Raw genomic sequence first — 19,749 nt, 5'->3', positions numbered from 1 at the left:
ACTTAACACGCAAATCATAAACTATGACAATACTGAATTTATAAAAAGTCTTGTACTAAAACGTGGCTGTTTTGCATTAGTGGGGAAAGTTAGAGTAGGACATTTGAATATTTTCTCAGGTTCATCTCCATGATAATTAAACATTTTTAAACGCTTTCGTTGTTCGCGCTGTTAGGTCTGGCAGTAAAGGAGCGGGCAGCGTAGTTTATTCCATCCAAAGTTCTTTTACATTCCTTGAGAATTGAGATTAGTCATTAACTACTCCCTTTTACGTTGTGATTGGTAACAGGATTTTAACTCCCTACAAGTTCTGTCTCTTATTTATAGAGGACAATTGCAAGTAAAAGAGGACGCGTTTCCTCTGCTGATGATCGCAATATTTGTCAAAGAAAACCACTTCCGCCCCCATTAGACGCACTTTGACATTGATTCTCGCGAAGAATTACCTTACTAAGCCGCTATGAAATAGATAAAGGGAAAACCATTATTCTAAAAAAAGACTGAATTCTATACATTTTTCCTTGCAAAAACGACTTTTATTTTACAGATTAAAGACATAAAAAAAAAAATGCGTGCCCGTGTTAGCACCCGCTTGATTTGTTTGTAAGATTTCTCTATTGTAAAACAGAATAAAGACAAAAAATGTGAGAACCAAAGAACACTTTGAAAACCAGAATGCATCGGGAAAAGTTCGTCTTCCATATATTTCCACAAATTAGAACCACTAAAGTTAGGGACATTTAGGAAATGTTTCACAATAAAATTTACCTGATAGACTTTCTAGTATGAGTGTCTTGGACCTCATTGAAGTTTGACGATAAATCACCTTTGGAGTATACAATCAATGCAGACACGATACTACTTGACGAAGAAAGAAACCCATAGAAATAATGAAAATGAATGCATTCCACCTAAAGTAATTAAGACTATTGTCACCTAACATACTTTGGCAGTTGTTTCGACCTATTACACCCTGTCCCACTCTTTGGTTGTGTTTCGAAACGTTAAATACGTGTAGAACGAAGCACAGAGTGGTTTTGCTCATCCAGGCAATAATTGTGACTATCAACCTCTGTCGGGATCTATCTAGTTACTATCTCTTGATCCATTACTTGTGATGATCACTGTGTGGTTCCTATATCTTATAACAAGTAAAGGACTACTCAGAAAACACCATTTAAGCGTTGTGATGGCTTTTACGGCTGTTATTCCAGTGCTCTCTTGCGAAAAGGACAACCAGACACTAAGGTGGCGCTTAAATTAAAGGGAGCCTCCACTCTTTTTATAAATGACGCTCAAAATGTCCCAAATGTACTTCTCAATAGGTCTAGCAAAAAAAAAACCTACGAAACGATCTGATTTTTTTTTTATTGTTTTCTACAGAAGGGTCAAACAACCACTTCGAATTTGCCGCGAACGCCATCTTAAATAGTGCGCAATGCACTCTGGGTTGATGAGGTGGTTCCTCGGTGCACTTGTGGGGAAGTGTTTCACCCTTTTTGATGCTCTAATGCTTTCGTCTGAAGGAACTTTTTAGTGAGTATTTCAGTGTCAGATCTTCCCCATCAGCTGGAGCTATAAGCACTCTGAAGTGTAGAATCGGCGGTCGATCTTCCCCATCAGCCGGAGCCATAAGCACTATGAAGTGTTCGATTGGCGGCCGACATTTTCAGAATTAAAACCTGACGCTTCTCCATATTCTTCTTCTTCTACTTTACTTTCCTGTTTCTCTTTGCTTGAAGAATACTCCGGCTCCAACTGATGGGGAAGATCTGTTACATACTCGCTAAAATTTTCTTCAGACGATAGAAAAATGGCTCATATTGATAGTTTTGGTATGGTTCTTTAGATAGATTTCACCTATCATTCACAATTCCAGCCTCTACATCAAATAAAAGATGGACTTCGCCCAGGTCACATTAAAGGAACTCACCAATTCTTGGGCCCTTGTGGGATGACCAAAACCGTTGTGGAGACGTGTCGGTTCAGCAACCCAAAATCAGAACAAAACTTAAGAAAGACAAAATGATCCCAAAACAACTTTTTTTCACTTTAATGACACTCAAATACTCCACTACTATCTTCATAACATGATGTAAGTTATATTGTGTTTAGTTGCAATGTGCAATGTGATGTATATAGGCCCTTACATCACGTATGCAACGCGGATCCTTGCGTATGAAAAAAGAATGCCTCGTCTGATCTCGGAAACGCGTTATAAAATCTGAAAAAACAAACAAAACGCCACTAAGAATAAAGAAAAGCTTCCCTTAATTCGAGATCAGCAAAAAAATAACCTCGACGTCGTTATACAATTTTGTCTCTTTTGTTAAAGCTACGCAGTGGAAATTCTAATGACTAAGTGAAAATCTGCAAATATTCGTGTGAATATTAGTATCGGCTGGTATCCTACAAAAAAGTCGCAACGGTCTTTTTAATTTATCAACTAAAAGCTATCAAGAAGAAGAATTATCTTTCGTTATCATCTCTCGTAATTAAATTGGATGATGATCTAATGACTTGTTCCTTTAAGCCCCTGAATATGTACATAAATCTCATATTTATGAAGTATTTTGATTGTAAAGTCGAGAAAAAACTCGTTGGCAGAAACTAACAGTGTATTATTAAGAACCTCTTCATAATTCTTTGAGTAACAATTAGCGTGTTCTTCACTCAGTCAATGTCTCGCAAAACTGATTGCTGAGGTAATATATTGAGATATACCAACAGTTACAGGGGTTCCGGCACGGCCTCGTTGTAAAGTTCAATAGCTTCCTTTAGGCAATGTGAGGCTGATGGACGTTTCTCTGGTATTTTGCTCCAGCAACTCTGCATCATCTCTTCCCAGCGGCGTGGGGGATGTTTACAGTCTTTCACATGTCCTGGGCGTCGGCCCTCGTCCACCATGGCAAAGAAAGCTACAAGATCGGTTGAGTTACGGACTTCACTGAAGGCCTGCAGTCCATACCACATCTCCCACAAAATTATCCCAAGGCTGTACATGTCTGCTTTGCTGTCATACAGTTGAGACTGAAACACTTCTGGCGCCATATAAACAGGTGTTCCTGCCAAAGTTCCTGTGATATGTTCCGCAGCCTTGGAAACGCCAACGTCGGTAATCTTCGCTACATTTTCCGCTGACAACTTTTATAGCGAAGGAAAAAGAAAAAGATTAATAAAAGCCGTTACATCTTGTACTATGACATAGTCGTCACAATAGAAAATAATTCGCTGGAGGATTCTGTCTGAGGACGGGACGAGTCACTAAATCTCTGGTAAAAAGAATTATAATTTGCTCTTTTACCATAATTTGATTGACTTAACTGATTAAACCTTAGATAAAAGAAGCCCAATGTTGGCAGTAATAGTTCTCTTTTTTTTTCCTTTTTTTTTTTCGCGTTTCGTGCACTGAAGAGGTGTCAAGGAGCATGACTCTTAAATGAACAATACTCGTCTAGAAAGCTTGGTCACGGATAAAATTTACGAGCTTCTCTTACACACTATTAGGAGTTCGTTTTCAATTTCATACCAGTATATTGTCCAACTTGAGATCTCTGTGAACTACGTTTTGCTCGTGAATAAAGGTCAGGGCAGCAGTTATCTGTTTTATCAATCGACAGGTGTCTCTTTTGGCATCAGCATTCTTGGAATTGGCAGGAGCTCTTTCTGGATTTTTGAAGATACGATCCTTCAAATTTCCGGTGCAGTATTCCATGACTAGTGCAACGCGGGTTTCACCATCATCCTTAAGAAGCGACATACCATGAAAATTGACCACGTTTGGATGCTTTAGTTTTCTGATGAGAAAAAGCATAGAACCATCACTTCTTCAAAGACAAAAATATTGAAAAGAAATACCCATGCAAAATTTCAAAAGCAGAAAAGCTGCATTTCGTATCTACAGCTGGAGTCCAAAGACACACCTTTATTTCTCTCATTATTGTGCATATATACATTTTATTTTTCCCTTCTTGTACCTATCGTCCACTCTACACCTCCAGACGAGTAGTACCAGTATCGCAAGAGACAACAAAAGGACGAGTTACCGATCTTGTCAAGTGACTTAAAATCTACTCGTAATGTTCCTAGCTGTAGAATGGAAAGTATTCTATCACAATTTTTCGCCACTAGTGTTTCGTCAGTTTTCCCCCAAGCGTTTGCTGTTGGGGTGCAAAATCCCTCGATAAGAAGGGCAGCGTGCAAATCATAAATTCAATTCCTCAAAACTTTACACTAAAACGTCTAAAGTAATAAATATTTAGTGAAATTTAAATAACTTACTTTAAAAGCTCAATTTCATTCACAATGTCGCAAGCATTTTCTGCTCTAAGCGACTCGGTGTAAATCTTCAATGCCACAGTTTGTTTGTCTCCGTTCTCCGTTTTCATCATTCCTTTGTACACAGAGGCAAAAGCACCCCGACCCAGAAACTCAGACTGGCCTTTTAGGTCTAACGTGTCGCCACTGATACCACCTGAAAGGCCCTCTTCTAACCCAAAAACGGCCAGACGACCGCTGATCTCAGAAGCTGTATCTATCATTGGTTGATAGATTTCTTTTATCTCTTTTGCTGGACGTTTTTCTTTCAGAAGTTGTTTACATAGCAGTTTATCGGCCTCGATCAGCTCTGGGATGCGGGCTTTAATTTGCTTAAGACATGTGGTGGCATCTTTCAGTTGCCCCTTCACGAAGGTCATAAGCACATCACCCTTTGTGACATCATTCAAGTAATCTGCAGACACTTCTTTCATAAAAGCACATTTGTCTTTTTCGTATTTCAAGATTTTGCTTCTGTTTTCCAATTTGCTCTTAATCGCCATTACGCCAACCACAGGTGCACTGATCACCAATGCAACGAGGCTTAGCGGAAACCAGATAGGGCTTGTGATACCGATGGCAACCTTCTTTGTCGTGGTGAATACGAGACCTACGTCAACAGAATGATCAACTTCTGTTACCAAATCGTCGGAAACTACAGCTCCCTGTAAATTACGGAGTTCTCCCTCAAGAAAATTGTACCGCTCCCGGAAGTGTTGTACAAGGGAGTCACGAGTACTTGCAAAAACGTGGTTGTCTTCTTCCCAATGCTCTATGATCTCTTGCAAGCGGCTTTGCATTACTTTTGTGATGATGCTTTTTGTCACCTCCCAGGATGTTTCTGCCTTTGGTACGTCATCCAAGGACCATGAAGTAAAGTGCGATTTCAACTCATCGGACCGAAGATAAACGGATAGACTGTCTACCGTGTCAGATGTGCGACGCTCCAAATAAGTGTGCAGATCTTCCATAACCTCATTTTGTTTTGTGTCTAGTCGCGTCAAACGAAGCAGAATAAATTCCATCACTTTCGTGACTTTTTCTTGGTTTCTTAAAGCGTTCTTCACATGGGCCGTAGCATTATAAACTATTTGGGACAAAAGGCCATATAGCCATCTAAAGAAAGTAAACGTACATTACAGTTGATCTAAGTGGCTTTGGTCACGCTCAAGTTCACAACTTACATACTTTCGCAGCTTTGGCACCTGAAAATTGGCTCATACTTTGTTCTTATGACTTCAAACAAACATTAAGAGTTACACAGTAGTTTAACAAGAAATTCTTGAATTGATTAACATATGACTGATTCAATGGTCCAAAATAACTCACGAGTTCTTTTATCCAGGGGTATTTCTAATGGAATTTGAATTGAGTGGAGTGTAATCCGATTCGCGTGATTTCAGAATCAAACGAGCGCGAAGCGTGATTTTGATTTGAAATCACAAATATGATTTGAGACCAAAGTTGCAGGAAACGAACCTAAATTACCTCTTTAGTAGATCTAAATCATTCGCATGATTTCAAAATCAAACGAGCACGCAGCGTGAGTTTGATTTGAAATCACAAGTATGATTTCAAACCAAAATTATATGACACAAACCTCAACAACCACTTTATTAAATTTGTTTTGAAGTAGCAAAATTCATTTGCTCAATACAAGTTTTTTTGTTACTTTGTTTATATTATTTATATTACCGTGTTGATATTTTATCGATTCAGTTTTCCTGCGATTTGACTGATTTCTTTCAAGAAAGCCTTTGAATTTGATTGGTTGTTGAGTTTTAGTAAAGCTGTCTCATTGGCTGGGGAAAAGATGCGATTTAGAACACAAAATGTTGTGATTTGTGAATAAATTGCCGATCAGATTGCAAAGATCAAGAGTGATATCAAAACGGATGTAATAAAGCTCTAGCTAATTACTTTAATCAAAAATGTGTGATCTTGCGGTCCCGTTGCTAAATGATTATCATTCGGCTTTACTCATAGTAGTCGGGTTTGGTTTCACCTGCATTGAACAATATAAATGCGTGTAGGAACAAATAAGAAAAGATAAACTCTCACCTCCAGTAGGTTTCAAGCCTAGATTTGATGCCCCTCAGAATCATGGATCTCATGCAGTCCATTAGAGTGACGAAATCTTTTGTTATGATCCCGTGATTTTGAGCGATGTTGGCATTCGTCGTTGACATTTGGACAATGTGGTTTTCTGGAACAATGTCAGGGTAGAACTTTCTCAGTTGTCTGATAACATGGTCTTCAACGTCTTTAGTTTCTTTCTCTGGAACTTGGTCCCACTTGTTGCACACGAACAAGGCACAGGTAGACGGAAACTTCCCTTCCTCGCGTTTTGCTTCGACGCCTTCCAACAACTTTCCTAGCTGTGATAAACAAATAAACATTTACATCGCTATCTCAATAAGGAAGCTATTTTTCTTTTGAATAAAGGCTGATAGTTTCGAAAGAAACTATTTGGGGCTGCGTCGGTGGGGGTAACGAAATAATTTGGATATATAATTTGGATATATCAATTTGACGTGGAAAGGAATGACTAGGACACATCGAAACCAGTTGCTAGGCATTTTAATTTACCTAATCATTCTAAGCAACATATGGCAATCTGCGGTCTTTCCTTACACTTAGGTAGCACGGAAAGCCGTAAAAATCTTGAACCAAAGTTCATCTTTCAAACCGGCAGTCTAAATCCCACAGGGATCAACGAACGCTTTTCATTCCACTAATTTATTCTTGTTTTTCTCGTTGCCATGTTCCCACCAGTAACGTAGCTCCATTTTCCACCTTTAAAAGCACGCACAACCCACAATTCCTCTATTCGCTCCGACGAAGGGCTAACGCTCGAAACGTCAGCTTTTGTAATCGTTACGGTGGCCAATTTACCATTTCAACTTTGTTGATATATCCAAATTATTTTTCTTTTGGGTTGCCTTTTATATAGCCAGTCATTTTCATTGTTCTATCGTTCATTCTTGACGTGTTTGGAGTTTTAAACGCTATCAAGTATAGAATTCATGAGCTAGGCCATGAAACTGTTGCCGCTTCCTTTTTAGTTGATCACAGCCTTTCTGTAAACATTTATCACCAACAATATGACATTTACTAAATTAGGTTAATTTTTATGACACTAGGCTAAACATACCTCCGACGTGCTAGTTCTCTTCATATTTGTCGAAAAATGTTATCTACTTATGAGTGATAAAAATCTATTCAAAACGCAACAACCCTGTGTAAGCGGTTGAAGTGGAAATCATCAGAAATCCGATACAATTCTTGTACAGGCTAAACAAACGGAAGAACCTGACGGAAATATTAAGATTAGAATGGCATACTCATGGCTTATTGATTTTAGGTATTTACGGTTTGGGAAATCAGGTTCCTCTGTCTCTACTGATGTTCTTCGGATAGAGTCTTTCGCAGTTGGCTTCTTTTTTAATCATACGGGTGCACCAATGAGGGCCACGGTCAGTAAACATAACGTGGTTCCGAACACGTGTCATGGTTCATCAACGTATTCTGAAATCGCTGAGTTTGAGAGTAAACAAGCCATATGTCTCGATCGTCGCTCTCCCTTAAGCGTGCGATTAGTCTAGACAAATCACGTGGTTCAATATACCAAGCCTAAACTGGGGAATATCCGAGGAGTTACCTCAAGTGATATTCTCTAATTTTCAAACCTTTCGTCTACGACTATAACAGTCTTCATTTAAAATTTAATTCAAGATAAGACAACGTTTCGTTAATGTCGCAGGAGGAAGGACATGATTGATGTTTCTTAAAGTCGTACCAGAGAAAACCGAAAAGTAAATATCCCAAATAGCTAACAGGGACCTGTTCGTAGACATTTTATTGTTTTTTTAATAAAAATACTTGAAGGATAATAAACACCTTGAACATTTTCTGTTCGCCGAGGCTCACAGTGATCCACAAGCTTCGCTCTCTCGTAATTTCGCTTCTTTGGCTCCTAGGTCAAAAGCTCCTCGAACAAGGTTTGGCATAAAGTAAGGCAAATTTAATAAGAAAGTGCACAATTCCGAATGTTAAATTCAAGTTACTATTGCAAGGGCAGTTTTTTACTTCTGTTTTACGTTCACACTTACTCTGTCTCTCTGAACTCCTCCGGCGTTCGCGCAGTTAATGACATATACAAATGCAAAGGCTTGAGGTAGATACTCTGTCACTATTTCGTCCATGATGTCAGATTCACCAACACCAGGACTGTCGACAATAACGACTCCATTCTGAAAATAAGACAGGGTTGGTCAGAAAATTCTCCAGTAACAAAACATCATTTATAACTAAGCTTTCGGCACACGCTGTTGTAGATTGGAAGTTACAATTGTGATTGCGTTACAAGGAGCTACAACAGTTTTTTATTTGCTTCCATTTACAATGAACATGATCGGAAGGGTGACGTTGTGCTTGTATCTGGCAATATTAACGGATCATTTCGTTTTCAGTTTCAAGAAACTGATGTCAATGTGATCGTTCTCTACGATTGACACGACCTTGGTTGACCTAGCTATATTATAAGTAGTGCCTTGCAATAACCAATTTTATTGCTTACAATTTAGTATAAAAATAGGAGTTCTTTTTAGCTGTTAGAGTGGCTCTTTACACACCCGTTGTAAATTGAGTGAATGCAAGAGAGGAATAAAAAGTCAGTCGACTCTACTGTTCTAAGTTGATTATAGTTATATCCCTAGAAAACGGGGCAGAGTTTACAACACACAAGAAATCGTGGAAATTCCAAGGGAAAGTGGGGGGATGGGGTTCTTATGACATACATAGTTGTATTTTTTATTATTATTTTTCTTTAACCTTAATAATTACGCATCAACAATTGCATACGAAAAAAAATTAAATCGTTTTTCTGGGAATAAAGCAATAATTACGCTACCTTCAAAAGTCGATGCGGCCAATAGAGTTCAACCTTCTTGTAAATAGAACCTTTTTCTCGGTCGCTCTTCAAATGGACATAGGGGGAGATCTGCTCAAGGAAGCTCTTTTTAGATGCCTCATCTGAAGGCTCTACTAGGCGAAAAGATTTCGTCTGCAATCCTGTTTCCGGATCCTTGACCTTAAAGTGGGCAACAATTCTGCGAACCTCTCCGTATCTCAATTCGCAGATGGTTGAGGTGGTGCTAAGTACAGAATAAGGAAGAAGCTCCTCTCCGAGAATGAGGTTTACCAGACTACTTTTTCCAGACCCAGTTTCACCTTTAAAAATGCAACGATAGAAAAGTTTGACTGAGAGCGTATCACCAGGAAAAATGTGTCCAAAGTTTTCATGGTCATTCAAGTCCCATTGTTCTCATCTGTAGATTTATCAATTGTGTATAATTAAACGAGTGGCTCTCTGAGCCAAAATTATACGCACCAATAGTATTGCCCTACAGAAATAAGATATCACGATTGAATAAAAGATACAATTTGACTTACAGATGATGTGCAACTAAAGAGTCATCTTCACAAGTGAGCTTCTATCGAAAACGCTGCACAAAAGAAACCTGGAAATATTTCGTCACCTTCCAAATACTAATTCGTTGTTATTACCAACTGAGTCAGTGACTCAACATTTGCTTCACGCCTGACGTGCGCTCAAAGTTTATATATTGAACCAAAGCAAATTTCATTACATTTACCTGCCACTAAAAGATAGTAATCTTTCTGTCCTAGTCTTATCTGGTGATTTTTCATCTTCTCTGTCACGTTACCCATATTCTTCAACAGCAATGTTCGAATCTTGTCATCAAGTCCATCATAACACTTGTTAACCTCGTAGTAAAACGCTGATAATATTTCTCTCTTCTTTGCATCTTCGTCTTTTACTCTTGACAAAACAGAAAAGGCCTGAAAATGGAAAAGCATGTTTGCATATACACTTGGTGAACTGGAGATCAAAAGTAGAACGCTCACTGACATTTTTCGTTCACACTATTCCCAAATTTCATTCCAATCGTGCGCCACCTCTCACAATTATCATGAAATGGAAAAAAATGAGAATCAATCGCGCTTTGTCTTCTCTGAAAAATCGAAGGGTCCGAAATTCTCCCAGAAGGTCGTTGTCCCCTTCGTATAACTATAACAAATTTATGCAACTTTGGCAACTTTGCGGGCCACAAAGCGATGCACTCAGTCCTGCTTTCAAAATTTATGGCGGCCAAGAGGTAAAATTTGGAGTACTAAACTACAAGGATAACGCTTTTGTGATATATATATATATGTATCATAATTATTCACATTCGTACAAGGCAGGCGAAATAAATCAGGATTCAGTGAAAGTCCCATGAACCAACTCTTGATCCATATGATAAAGTGAGTTGATCAATTGCGACTGTTTAAATGGTGTAAAAGCAGGGGCAGCTTAAAAAACCCCTTTTTAACCTTCACCTTGTGATAAATTCACTATAGGCAAAGAAAACAATACATGTGGTCTCGCTCTCTACATCCAAGGGTTCCTCTGGAACTAACTGCCAAATGATCACAATCATTTTCTTCACCTAACCCTAACTCTTGGCAAATTTATGCTTATAATTTGCTTTGAGTATGTTGTCAGTAACTTGCCATTCAACGGCTGGAGAACAATTTTCATTCAGACGTTGTTTTCAGCCGGAAATCAAAATATGCAGAAAAGCATGCAAGAAGAATAAAGAATTAACATACCTGCATTAGTCAAAACTATGGAACGCCATAACTGTCTTATGATATTTTGTTTCCTTATCCGTGGTGCTTTTCTTATCATTTTCGGTGCTTGTATTATGATATTCGGTGGTCTGGTTGCTATAATCGGTGCCAGTCACCTTATACTCGGCTCTTTATCCAAGGTACTCGGTAATTTCCACATTATACCTGGTGTGAAAGCCCTTATAATCACTGCTAACCGCTTTATACTCGGTGCTTGGATCAATTTTAGCGTTGCAGCTTTCTCTATATTCGGTGAATAATTTGCCATGCTCTATGCTTTTTACGTAGTCAGTTTGCACCTGATTTGTGGTCAGTTTAGCATCTGGTTTGGTGCCAACATCTTGCTACTCGGTGCAAACAACTTGCTACTCGGTGCTCAGCGATTCGGTTCATACAGCATTATATTCGGTGCATTTGCAACATGGTATTCGCTGAGCCAGTATATCTGGTCATCTAAACTACTCCAAAGCACATGCTCACATCGTATTCGTGAGACTGGTCCCCAGAGCCCACCGTTTCGATTCATCACGTGGTCAGCGTGCGGCTATGGTCAGTGAACATGTTCGATACATGACGTACACACCGATAACGCGCCAAGAGCAATTTCTTCCCTCCTTCGTACAAACCGTAACCTTACAGGTCATTTTTATGTATTAAATTTATGGATGACATACTCCGAGAACTGAATTTGGGAACTCTAGTTGATAGATTCAATGATGAGAAAGTGGAAGTTGACATCGTAATTTCAGCTTCAGACAGCGAGTCAGCTCGACTTGGTGTTTGTACCATCGGCGAACGCATACGTCTTCGCAATCTTTGCAAGGCAAGGAAGCAGGCAAATTTCGAAGTTTCCCATGCATCCACATCAAGAAATCGAGAAGAGCGATTAGCTTTGTTTAATCCGCGATGGCAAGGGAGAGTAGCCTCTGGGAGTGATTCTAAACGAAGAAAAACAACCACAAAGTCGAAGCTATGGACCGCTCACTTTGTTTGTTTAGCCGACCGGTTTTGTTTTAAAACGCCTACATCAGTTGAAAAGCAAATACTTTTCAAAGCCGGACTTGGACTGAAGAAGATTAAGCTCGATCTTGAAGACGATGAGAATACCGTTAAGGAAAAGATTAGCTCAGATGCCTTGGATAGTCAAGGGGAACTAGAAGCATTTTCCGCCCTTCGAACATGTGGCGGCTTTGAGCTAATGCAGTGCAGTCCGAACTGTAGGGACTTAACTCGAATTACTTGTGCATGGAACGCAAAGGACCTCAGAGCCAATCTGGGAGGTGGGCAAAGCAAAATATATCTGGTACCTATACAGAAATCCCTTTCTACGAGACCCCTTGCACTAAAGGGTGCTGAATCTACACTTAAAGAAAAATGTAACAAATGCAAGAAAGATATTTTGGTTCGTTAACTAAGAAAGCATCTATGGGATTGTGAAGATACAGATGATGTGATCGATGATTCAACCCTGCAAACTTCCGTGTTTGAAACACGACCAACAACTCTTGGGTCCTCAACAACTACAACAGCTGTTTTAAGCCATGTAGTTTTCGAAAGCACCCGGAGGAATCTCACCACTTCCGCTGTTTATTCCCTGGTTTCCCACAGCCCTTCAGTTGTAGAGAGAAGTTCTACTTCCATGAATCCAGATCCAACTAAACCTCCATCTTTCAATTCAAGTGCAGAAGACCCTAGTATTGACACTTCCTTATTCATGGTAGAAATGTCAGTGGATGAAGTGGTCAATAAAACTGTCCATTATTGCCAGACACATGATGTCAACAATCCAGTAGAGATCTTACGGTGTTTTCAACAAAACATAGTTACTGGAAGAGACCTAGAAGTTGAAAAATGCGCATGAACCAACAGAAGGAGAAACCAATTACATTATGGTTGATAGTTCAAACCTACTTCAGTCATCATTTGATGAGTTAAGTTGTCTGCAAGACTACAAAGACCTTAGAAGTACAATTTTATGATGAGGTACTACTCTTGTCACCATATTTTGTTCTAGGAAACAGTTTTATTTATGGCATAACTGTGTCAACAACAGAATTTTTTAATCTGATTGGTTCTAAACTTCCCTTAGATATTGCTTAATTTGGCTGATTTAGCACCAGAACTGTCCTGCTTTGCCTGTCCATTTAGAAGCTCTATGTAATCAGACAGGTGAAGCTGGACAGTTTAACAGCCAATGAAAATCAAGCATCAATTGTTGCTCCCCTATAGTGTTTATCAACCTGAATTAGTCCAGTCAGCAATTCAATATGACAAATTTTATTTGTGTTAAAAAAGGTTGATACACTTGGAGCCCTGTGCTCCATATTCTGATAGTTGGTGCAAAAGTTGTAAAAAAAAATGTAAACTCATGTTTAAGAAATTTGCACTTTAATGAATGTTCAAATCCTGACAGTCTCGCTTTTTGTTGTTGACACAATTATTCTTTATTTTTTGTTAATTCATAGAGGAATTCCTGTCCTAATTCAGGGTATTCAGGATTGAGATGTTAAATGTTGAAAGCCACTAAGACCAGATTGCTCCATGGATAGTACCCCACTCAATCCTATTACCACCAGGGCACGATTATTTTTTTTCCCTTAAGTTTTCTAAGTAACAGGTAATAAGCATTTCATTTTTGTCAAGCTGTCCTTTATCAAAATCATATCATTCTATATTTTACTGAAATATGTGCCACAGCACAGTTATGTCAATATTATTTGGAGTGACTCATTTGGGAGCAGGGTTTATTGGAGTAAACACCATACTCAGAACAGTTTTTAATAAATGTGATTGGTGGTGAAATGTTTGGTTTCATAGGATAATGTGGTTTTTGTTGTTGATCTTATTGTTACCACCAGGAAGCCGAGGACTGTGGTGGTCCCCGTAAGGAATTCTTTCCGCTGGTGTTAATGGAAATTAAAAGTACCTATTTTGATCATGGATTGTGAGAACCGATGAGGGAAAATTACACCTTGATTGGGATTATTTTTTGTAGGTATCAAGCAAGTGAAATTTGCATGTAAATTTATAAAATGTATGTGTGTATATATGAACAGAATGCCCCAAATCAATTGATTAATGATGTAATTCTTGCAATTAAAGGACTCAGTATCATCCACAATGGCAAGATACCTACTTTTATGAATGAAGAAATGATACATGATACAGAGCATCTTTAGCACAAGTGAACTTAGACCTTGTCTGGCAGAATTACGAGATGGATTAAGGAAAGTTGGTATTTATCAGGTAGGGACACAAAACCACACATGCTTTCAGCATTTTCAGGTGTCTTTCCTCATGTAACTTTACTTCTGCAGATTATTATTCTGCATGGTACAGTGTGACGTAGAGTGTCCATAGAAGACAACAAACATGACCCATAGAAAAGGGTTCTCACAAACATTTTTCAAACAATAGATCAAAATTGTAAAAGTGCTTTTGTTATTGTTATCAGCAAAACATAGACTATTCCTCATCAGACAGTCAATGATACAGTCATACCAAGGCTGAACTCTGGCAGTGTTGTTTCTGGGTGACTATAAAAAATCTTACTTTTCTTGTAGAAATTGTATGCTGCACACCCTCAATAGCACTGGTTAAGAGCATTGGTGCTCTCCTCTTCTTTTTTTTTGGAGCACAGCCTTGCATACTCTGTGTACATGAACATACTTGAGTATTTCGGCCTTGTAAAAGTTTCCTAGCTTAAATGTGTTTTTTGGGCATCAATCAATTCTTTAGTATTTTTATCTCAACAGCTTGGATGCCAACTCCCCCTGTTTTTTGCACCTGTTGAGACCTAGCCAAGCAGCAACTCTGAATGTGAGAAAAGTCATTCATTTTTTGGAACTGGAATTCAGTGAAGAAGGATCAAACAACAGAAAATTTGAAAATTCTCAGTTTATGAAATACTTGAGAGAGGTTGGAAGTAAGTTTATTGGACATTCAATATGAACAATCTTTCACATTCACACATAATGCATCTTGCTAATAAAAATCTCTCCCTGTGTGGAGGCAACATATCTTTGCCTCAGACCTGTAACATAACTCAGGAATAGGAACAACTGCTTATATCTAAATATCTAAGATTAACAAGGAGCAAACTGGATCTGACAAAATATGACTTAAACCAGGTATTGAAAATTGTTTTTGACTATCAAGGATGGATTTATTATGTAAAGGCTATTGAACTTACTTGTACAGTATCTATTTGCAGTATTATAACAGATAGGTTTTTTGAAGCAAATATATTCAAATGATGTAACTAAAACAGTTCGTCATGTTTCTTTGACCTACAGGTGGGAGAAGAGCTGGTTTAGGCCTTGGCCACATGCTGCAGTTTACAACAGGTGCAGACAATGAACCTGCTTTGGGTTTTCAAATCCAGCCAAGCCTTGCATTTGTAGAAGCAACAACTTCGTTCCTTCCCTCAGCCAATACTTGCATTTGCCGTTTAACTCTCCCACAGCCATCCGTCAATCATGCCCTTCCAACAGAAAAACAGTTCTATAACTTGTATGACCTAGCATTTTCAAATGCTTACTTTGGTCATGCTTAAGTACAGGTATTGCCACCCTCGAGAAAATTATGAACTATCATTTTTCTGCTTTTCCCATGCTACAGGTCATGAAGTACCAGTAATCTTTACAATGTAGATGTTGTTTTGTTACAGTTGAAATGCAAAAAAATTTGCACTGCTTAGGTTTGGGGTCAGTCAAGAGATTGCTCATAACTTCAGGTTTTAGAATTTCTGCTAAGTACAAATGAATCTTGTTATCTATTCTGAAGTAAAGGGTGAGGCTTGCTGTACCCTTTTAAGTTCCTCACTTTGCAGATCATAAAGGCAATTTTTGTGAATTGCCTTGAGACTCTTTTTCTTTGTGGCTACTGCCCTTATGATGTCTTGAAGTGGGCACCGTTAAGTACTCCATTCATCGGTTGTGGACTGGGTTAAACCAGTGATAATAATATGAGTAACTCAAACTAAATGACAACTAGGCAGGTTTGTTTAACCCTTCAACCACCAATATCAATATGCTCTATTCTCCTCACCATAGTCCCTGTGTATCTTGTGATAGCAGTGGTATGCTGTCAGGAGAAATAGATCATTGCTGGCCACATGCTATTGGGGCTTAAAGGGTTAAAGTTTAAATCTAGTTAGATGTACAACAAAACAGTTTCTTGTTTGAACTTGTATAGAATCTTGGTTTTTCAGTTAACATACTTCTGGCCAGTTGCCTTTCACAGCAAAAAAGAGTGACTGATATTTTACTATAAATTTTGAAAGCTGCAATTTGTCTAATCAATCACATTTCCCCTGTTGTTTGGAAATCAAGATTGTAATAAGGTTCTACAAAGAATCACCAAGGTTAGTTTCCTTTGTGTCTTTGAATAACTTCAGCTGCTGTTTGAAAGTCTTCAATTCCATGGTTGAAGGATGTGTATGTTTTTGAATAAAGTTCAGTTGTGCAAGGCTCATCAATTTCAATTACCAGCGGTCTAAACACTGGCCTGTTGTCCCTGTCTTCATCATCAGTGACAATTCCTTCTACACCATAATTATTCAGATCCAACATTGAGACATCTGGCCCAGGATCTTGCATCTGTCCAGCCAACCACAGCCGAAGTGGACTAGACCTTGTGGTCCGAATACGATGGCAAGACCAGACAATTTGCCATATTTTCAATTTCTCGTTGATCTTAGGTAAATATATGAAGTGAAGTGCAGCAAGATGAACGTCACTTAAAGGGTCAAGGATTTGGGTGTCTTCCATGAAGTAAAACAGGTCATAATAAAAACCCAAAACTCCTTCATACACATCCCTCCATAAACATTCTATGCATTGGTTATGGGTGCTTTTGCCTGTAATCATGCTACCTCGGTTACCCCCTCTGTATTCAATCATAAAATCAGCTACGCCAACATTTTCTAAACCCTTGTCACTTCGAACCCTACTTGGTATACCAAACTGATGAACAGCATCTAAAAAGAATCTGAGAATAGTAGCAGCCGAATTGTTAACAGTGCACTCCAGCATTACGGGCAACCGGCTAAATCCGTCTATTCCACCTACAATAACAAAATTCCAACGAATCAGCTTGTGATTGGTATCAACATGCCATAACTCATTAGGACCCTTCACATTGTACACTCTTCTTTGAAGACGTCCTTCTGTTCGTTCTTGGATACCTAATCCATCTACTCTGTGTAAGCTATCTCTCAACCGCATTCGTTGAACCTTAACCCCTTTTTCATACAATAGCTGTTTCAGGAGAACCTCACTGCAACGTGGAAATTCTTTTGTTGTTTCATGTACTTGGTGATCAAGTTCCTCGTCAGATATGTTGGAAAACTGTAATTTACTTAGCCCATAAAGTCTTATTCAGCGGTAAATCGTACTTTCAGATACTGACATCATATTGGCAATTTCTGAGATAGAGAAGTCTTCTTCCAAATAACATTCAAGCACTGACTTTGGAATATCGAAAGCAGGAGGTCCGAGTGCACTTGGAAATTTCATTGGTTGTTCCACACCAAACGTTACACAGGCTATTCTTAAAGTCATTATGTCGCACCAATTTTGTAGGCCAAGTACCTTGAGTTCATGCAGGGACAGTTTACAAACAATGTCAGGCTATATTTTTTCTTCTTCAAACCAATCTATCAAACCGTCCATTTTCAATTTTCTCAACACCGAAGACAGTCACCATGGTTGCCATTTTGTGATTGGTGTATATACGTCATGTTCGCTGAACGCAGATATCGCCAATTCTCGTCCCAGAGCTGCACGCTGACCATGTGATGAATCAAAACGGTGGGCTCTGGGGACCAGTCTCACGAATACGATGTGAGCATGTGCTTTGGAGTAGTTTAGATGACCAAATATACTGGCTCAGCGAATACCATGTTGCAAATGCACCGAATATAATGCTGTATGAACCGAATCGCTGAGCACCGAGTAGCAAGTTGTTTGCACCGAGTAGCAAGATGTTCACACCAAACCAGATGCTAAACTGACCACAAATCAGGTGCAAACTGACTACGTAAAAAGCACAGAGCATGGCAAATTATTCACTGAATATAAAGAAAGCGGCAACGCTAAAATTGATCCAAGCACTGAGTATAAAGCGGTTAGCAGTGATTATAAGGGCTTTCACACCAGGTATAATGTGGAAATTACCCAGTACCTTGGATAAAGAGCCGAGTATAAGGTGACTGGCACCGATTATAGCAACCAGACCACCAAATATCATAATACAAGCACAGAAAATGATAAGAAAAGCACTACGGATAAGAAAGCAAAATATCATAAGACAGTTATGGCGTTCATACAAAACATTAAGTCATGTTTTAAACTGGAAAAAACTCTTCTTTTGTGAAATTTTAATAGCGTGCTTTTTCGAATATTTTTTAACCACGTTTTCGTTCGGCCACTGTACCAGCTCCAGCGACTGTCAGTATTTATTCCTCACGAATAAATACCTTAGGAAATTATTGAAAGGCTAGACGGCCTAACGTCAACAATGTTTACGATACCTGGCACGAGCAATAATAAATGATTGTGTCTTGAGCAAGTACATACCCTGAGCGAATTCAGATGATTGCGAGTCTTTGTGATACCAGAAAAATGACTGTAACTGTGAACGAATTCCAAGGACAAAAGTTAAAAGTTTAACTGTGAAAAATGGCGAATTTTAACTTTGCTAATAATAACTCTGTCACAAAAACACACAGAGATCGATACCGTGTCACAACTTTTCCGTGTATCAAGGCTTGACTGCTGGTAAAAATTTATTTGCCATGTGAACTGATATTCTAGCGTTGTCGATGATAAAGTCCTTGACCGCTCAAGTTCATGTGCAAAAATATCCACGATTGTGGAGAGTTGGGGAGCACAAAAGCACATTCACACTCCAGTAAATCTATTCAGTTAAGCGTTCAATTGAGCCACAATTGATGTTTTTTTCAGGTAGTGAAATCATATTATAGAGTTCACCCTTAATTCGATTTATTCAATTATAATACACCAGAACAAAATAAATTGCAAGAGATTTCCACAATCTGTGGAAGGAAAGGCTCACTGAAACAGAGCCGCATATCACTCAAATATTCTGGTGTCTTCCTTCATTCAAGAACACTGCGAAATGCCTATGGTTCTACAAAATTGATATTCATTCTGAAAAATCACAAAAACTCTTACCTGACCGGCCGTCCAACTAGGTGTGCTTGGAGACTGTTTCAATTCAGTCTTTACCCGATCTCTCATCTCCTCCAGGGTCTTTAATCCATGGCATGAGATTCCAAGCGCCGCCATTGCTTGAAACATTTCCCCGACATCATCGATTTCATCAATGGCTTTTGATTTCTTTGCTGCCATGAAGACAGAATTCTCATTGACAGAAATTAGGAAGCAGGGTTAGAAAACGAATTACAACCATATGGGGTACCAGGTTACTGTTTCATCGCCTCATACTGCTCAGACAGATCCAAATGGCGCCCCTACTGTTTACTCAACTGGAACTTTACTTTTTCTCGGAAAAGAGCACGGGAAGTGAGGGGGCGGGTGGGGGGGGGGGGGGATTCGTTTTGCGTGTCTTGTTTTGCTTCCTCAGAAGTCTATGGGACTCTTTCACTCCCCCGTTTTGACAGACGTTCCTGGGCGAGTTTCAAGATTTTTTTTTTTTTTTTCATGTTGTGCAACGTCCATATGTACGGTATGTTGATGTAGGAGAATC

At 38.9% G+C, this 19,749-nt stretch overlaps 2 protein-coding genes across 4 annotated transcripts; one reads left to right on the top strand and one right to left on the bottom strand.

Annotated features, from left to right (window-relative positions):
* Positions 1-2,029: 2,029 nt before the first annotated feature.
* On the bottom strand, positions 2,030-19,546 carry LOC111334737 (uncharacterized). Of its 3 annotated transcripts, XM_088729131.1 has the most exons (9): positions 19,215-19,347; positions 18,597-18,651; positions 9,975-10,182; positions 9,230-9,549; positions 8,430-8,570; positions 6,379-6,695; positions 4,282-5,433; positions 3,530-3,797; positions 2,030-3,144 (listed from the first exon to the last, which is right to left on the bottom strand). In XM_088729131.1, exons 3-9 carry the CDS (start codon positions 10,048-10,050, stop codon positions 2,731-2,733), a joined length of 2,688 nt encoding a protein of 895 aa, XP_088585257.1. In that variant the 5' UTR covers positions 10,051-10,182; positions 18,597-18,651; positions 19,215-19,347; the 3' UTR covers positions 2,030-2,730. The 3 variants fall into 3 exon arrangements, with proteins under 3 accessions (XP_088585257.1, XP_088585255.1, XP_088585256.1); XM_088729129.1 differs by lacking the exon at positions 18,597-18,651 and having other exon boundaries at positions 19,215-19,546; XM_088729130.1 differs by lacking the exons at positions 18,597-18,651; positions 19,215-19,347 and adding an exon at positions 10,996-11,754.
* On the top strand, positions 11,798-16,491 carry LOC111334717 (uncharacterized). Its single transcript, XM_088729136.1, has 4 exons — positions 11,798-12,999; positions 13,875-14,011; positions 14,772-14,941; positions 15,312-16,491. The coding sequence occupies exons 2-4, from the start codon at positions 13,971-13,973 to the stop codon at positions 15,569-15,571; spliced, it is 471 nt and encodes a 156-aa protein (XP_088585262.1). The 5' UTR covers positions 11,798-12,999; positions 13,875-13,970; the 3' UTR covers positions 15,572-16,491.
* Positions 19,547-19,749: the final 203 nt, after the last annotated feature.

Source organism: Stylophora pistillata, chromosome 7, assembly GCF_964205215.1.
Source record: "Stylophora pistillata chromosome 7, jaStyPist1.2, whole genome shotgun sequence".
NCBI classification, from domain to species: domain Eukaryota; kingdom Metazoa; phylum Cnidaria; class Anthozoa; order Scleractinia; family Pocilloporidae; genus Stylophora; species Stylophora pistillata.
This window is presented reverse-complemented; position numbering and strand designations above follow the sequence as displayed.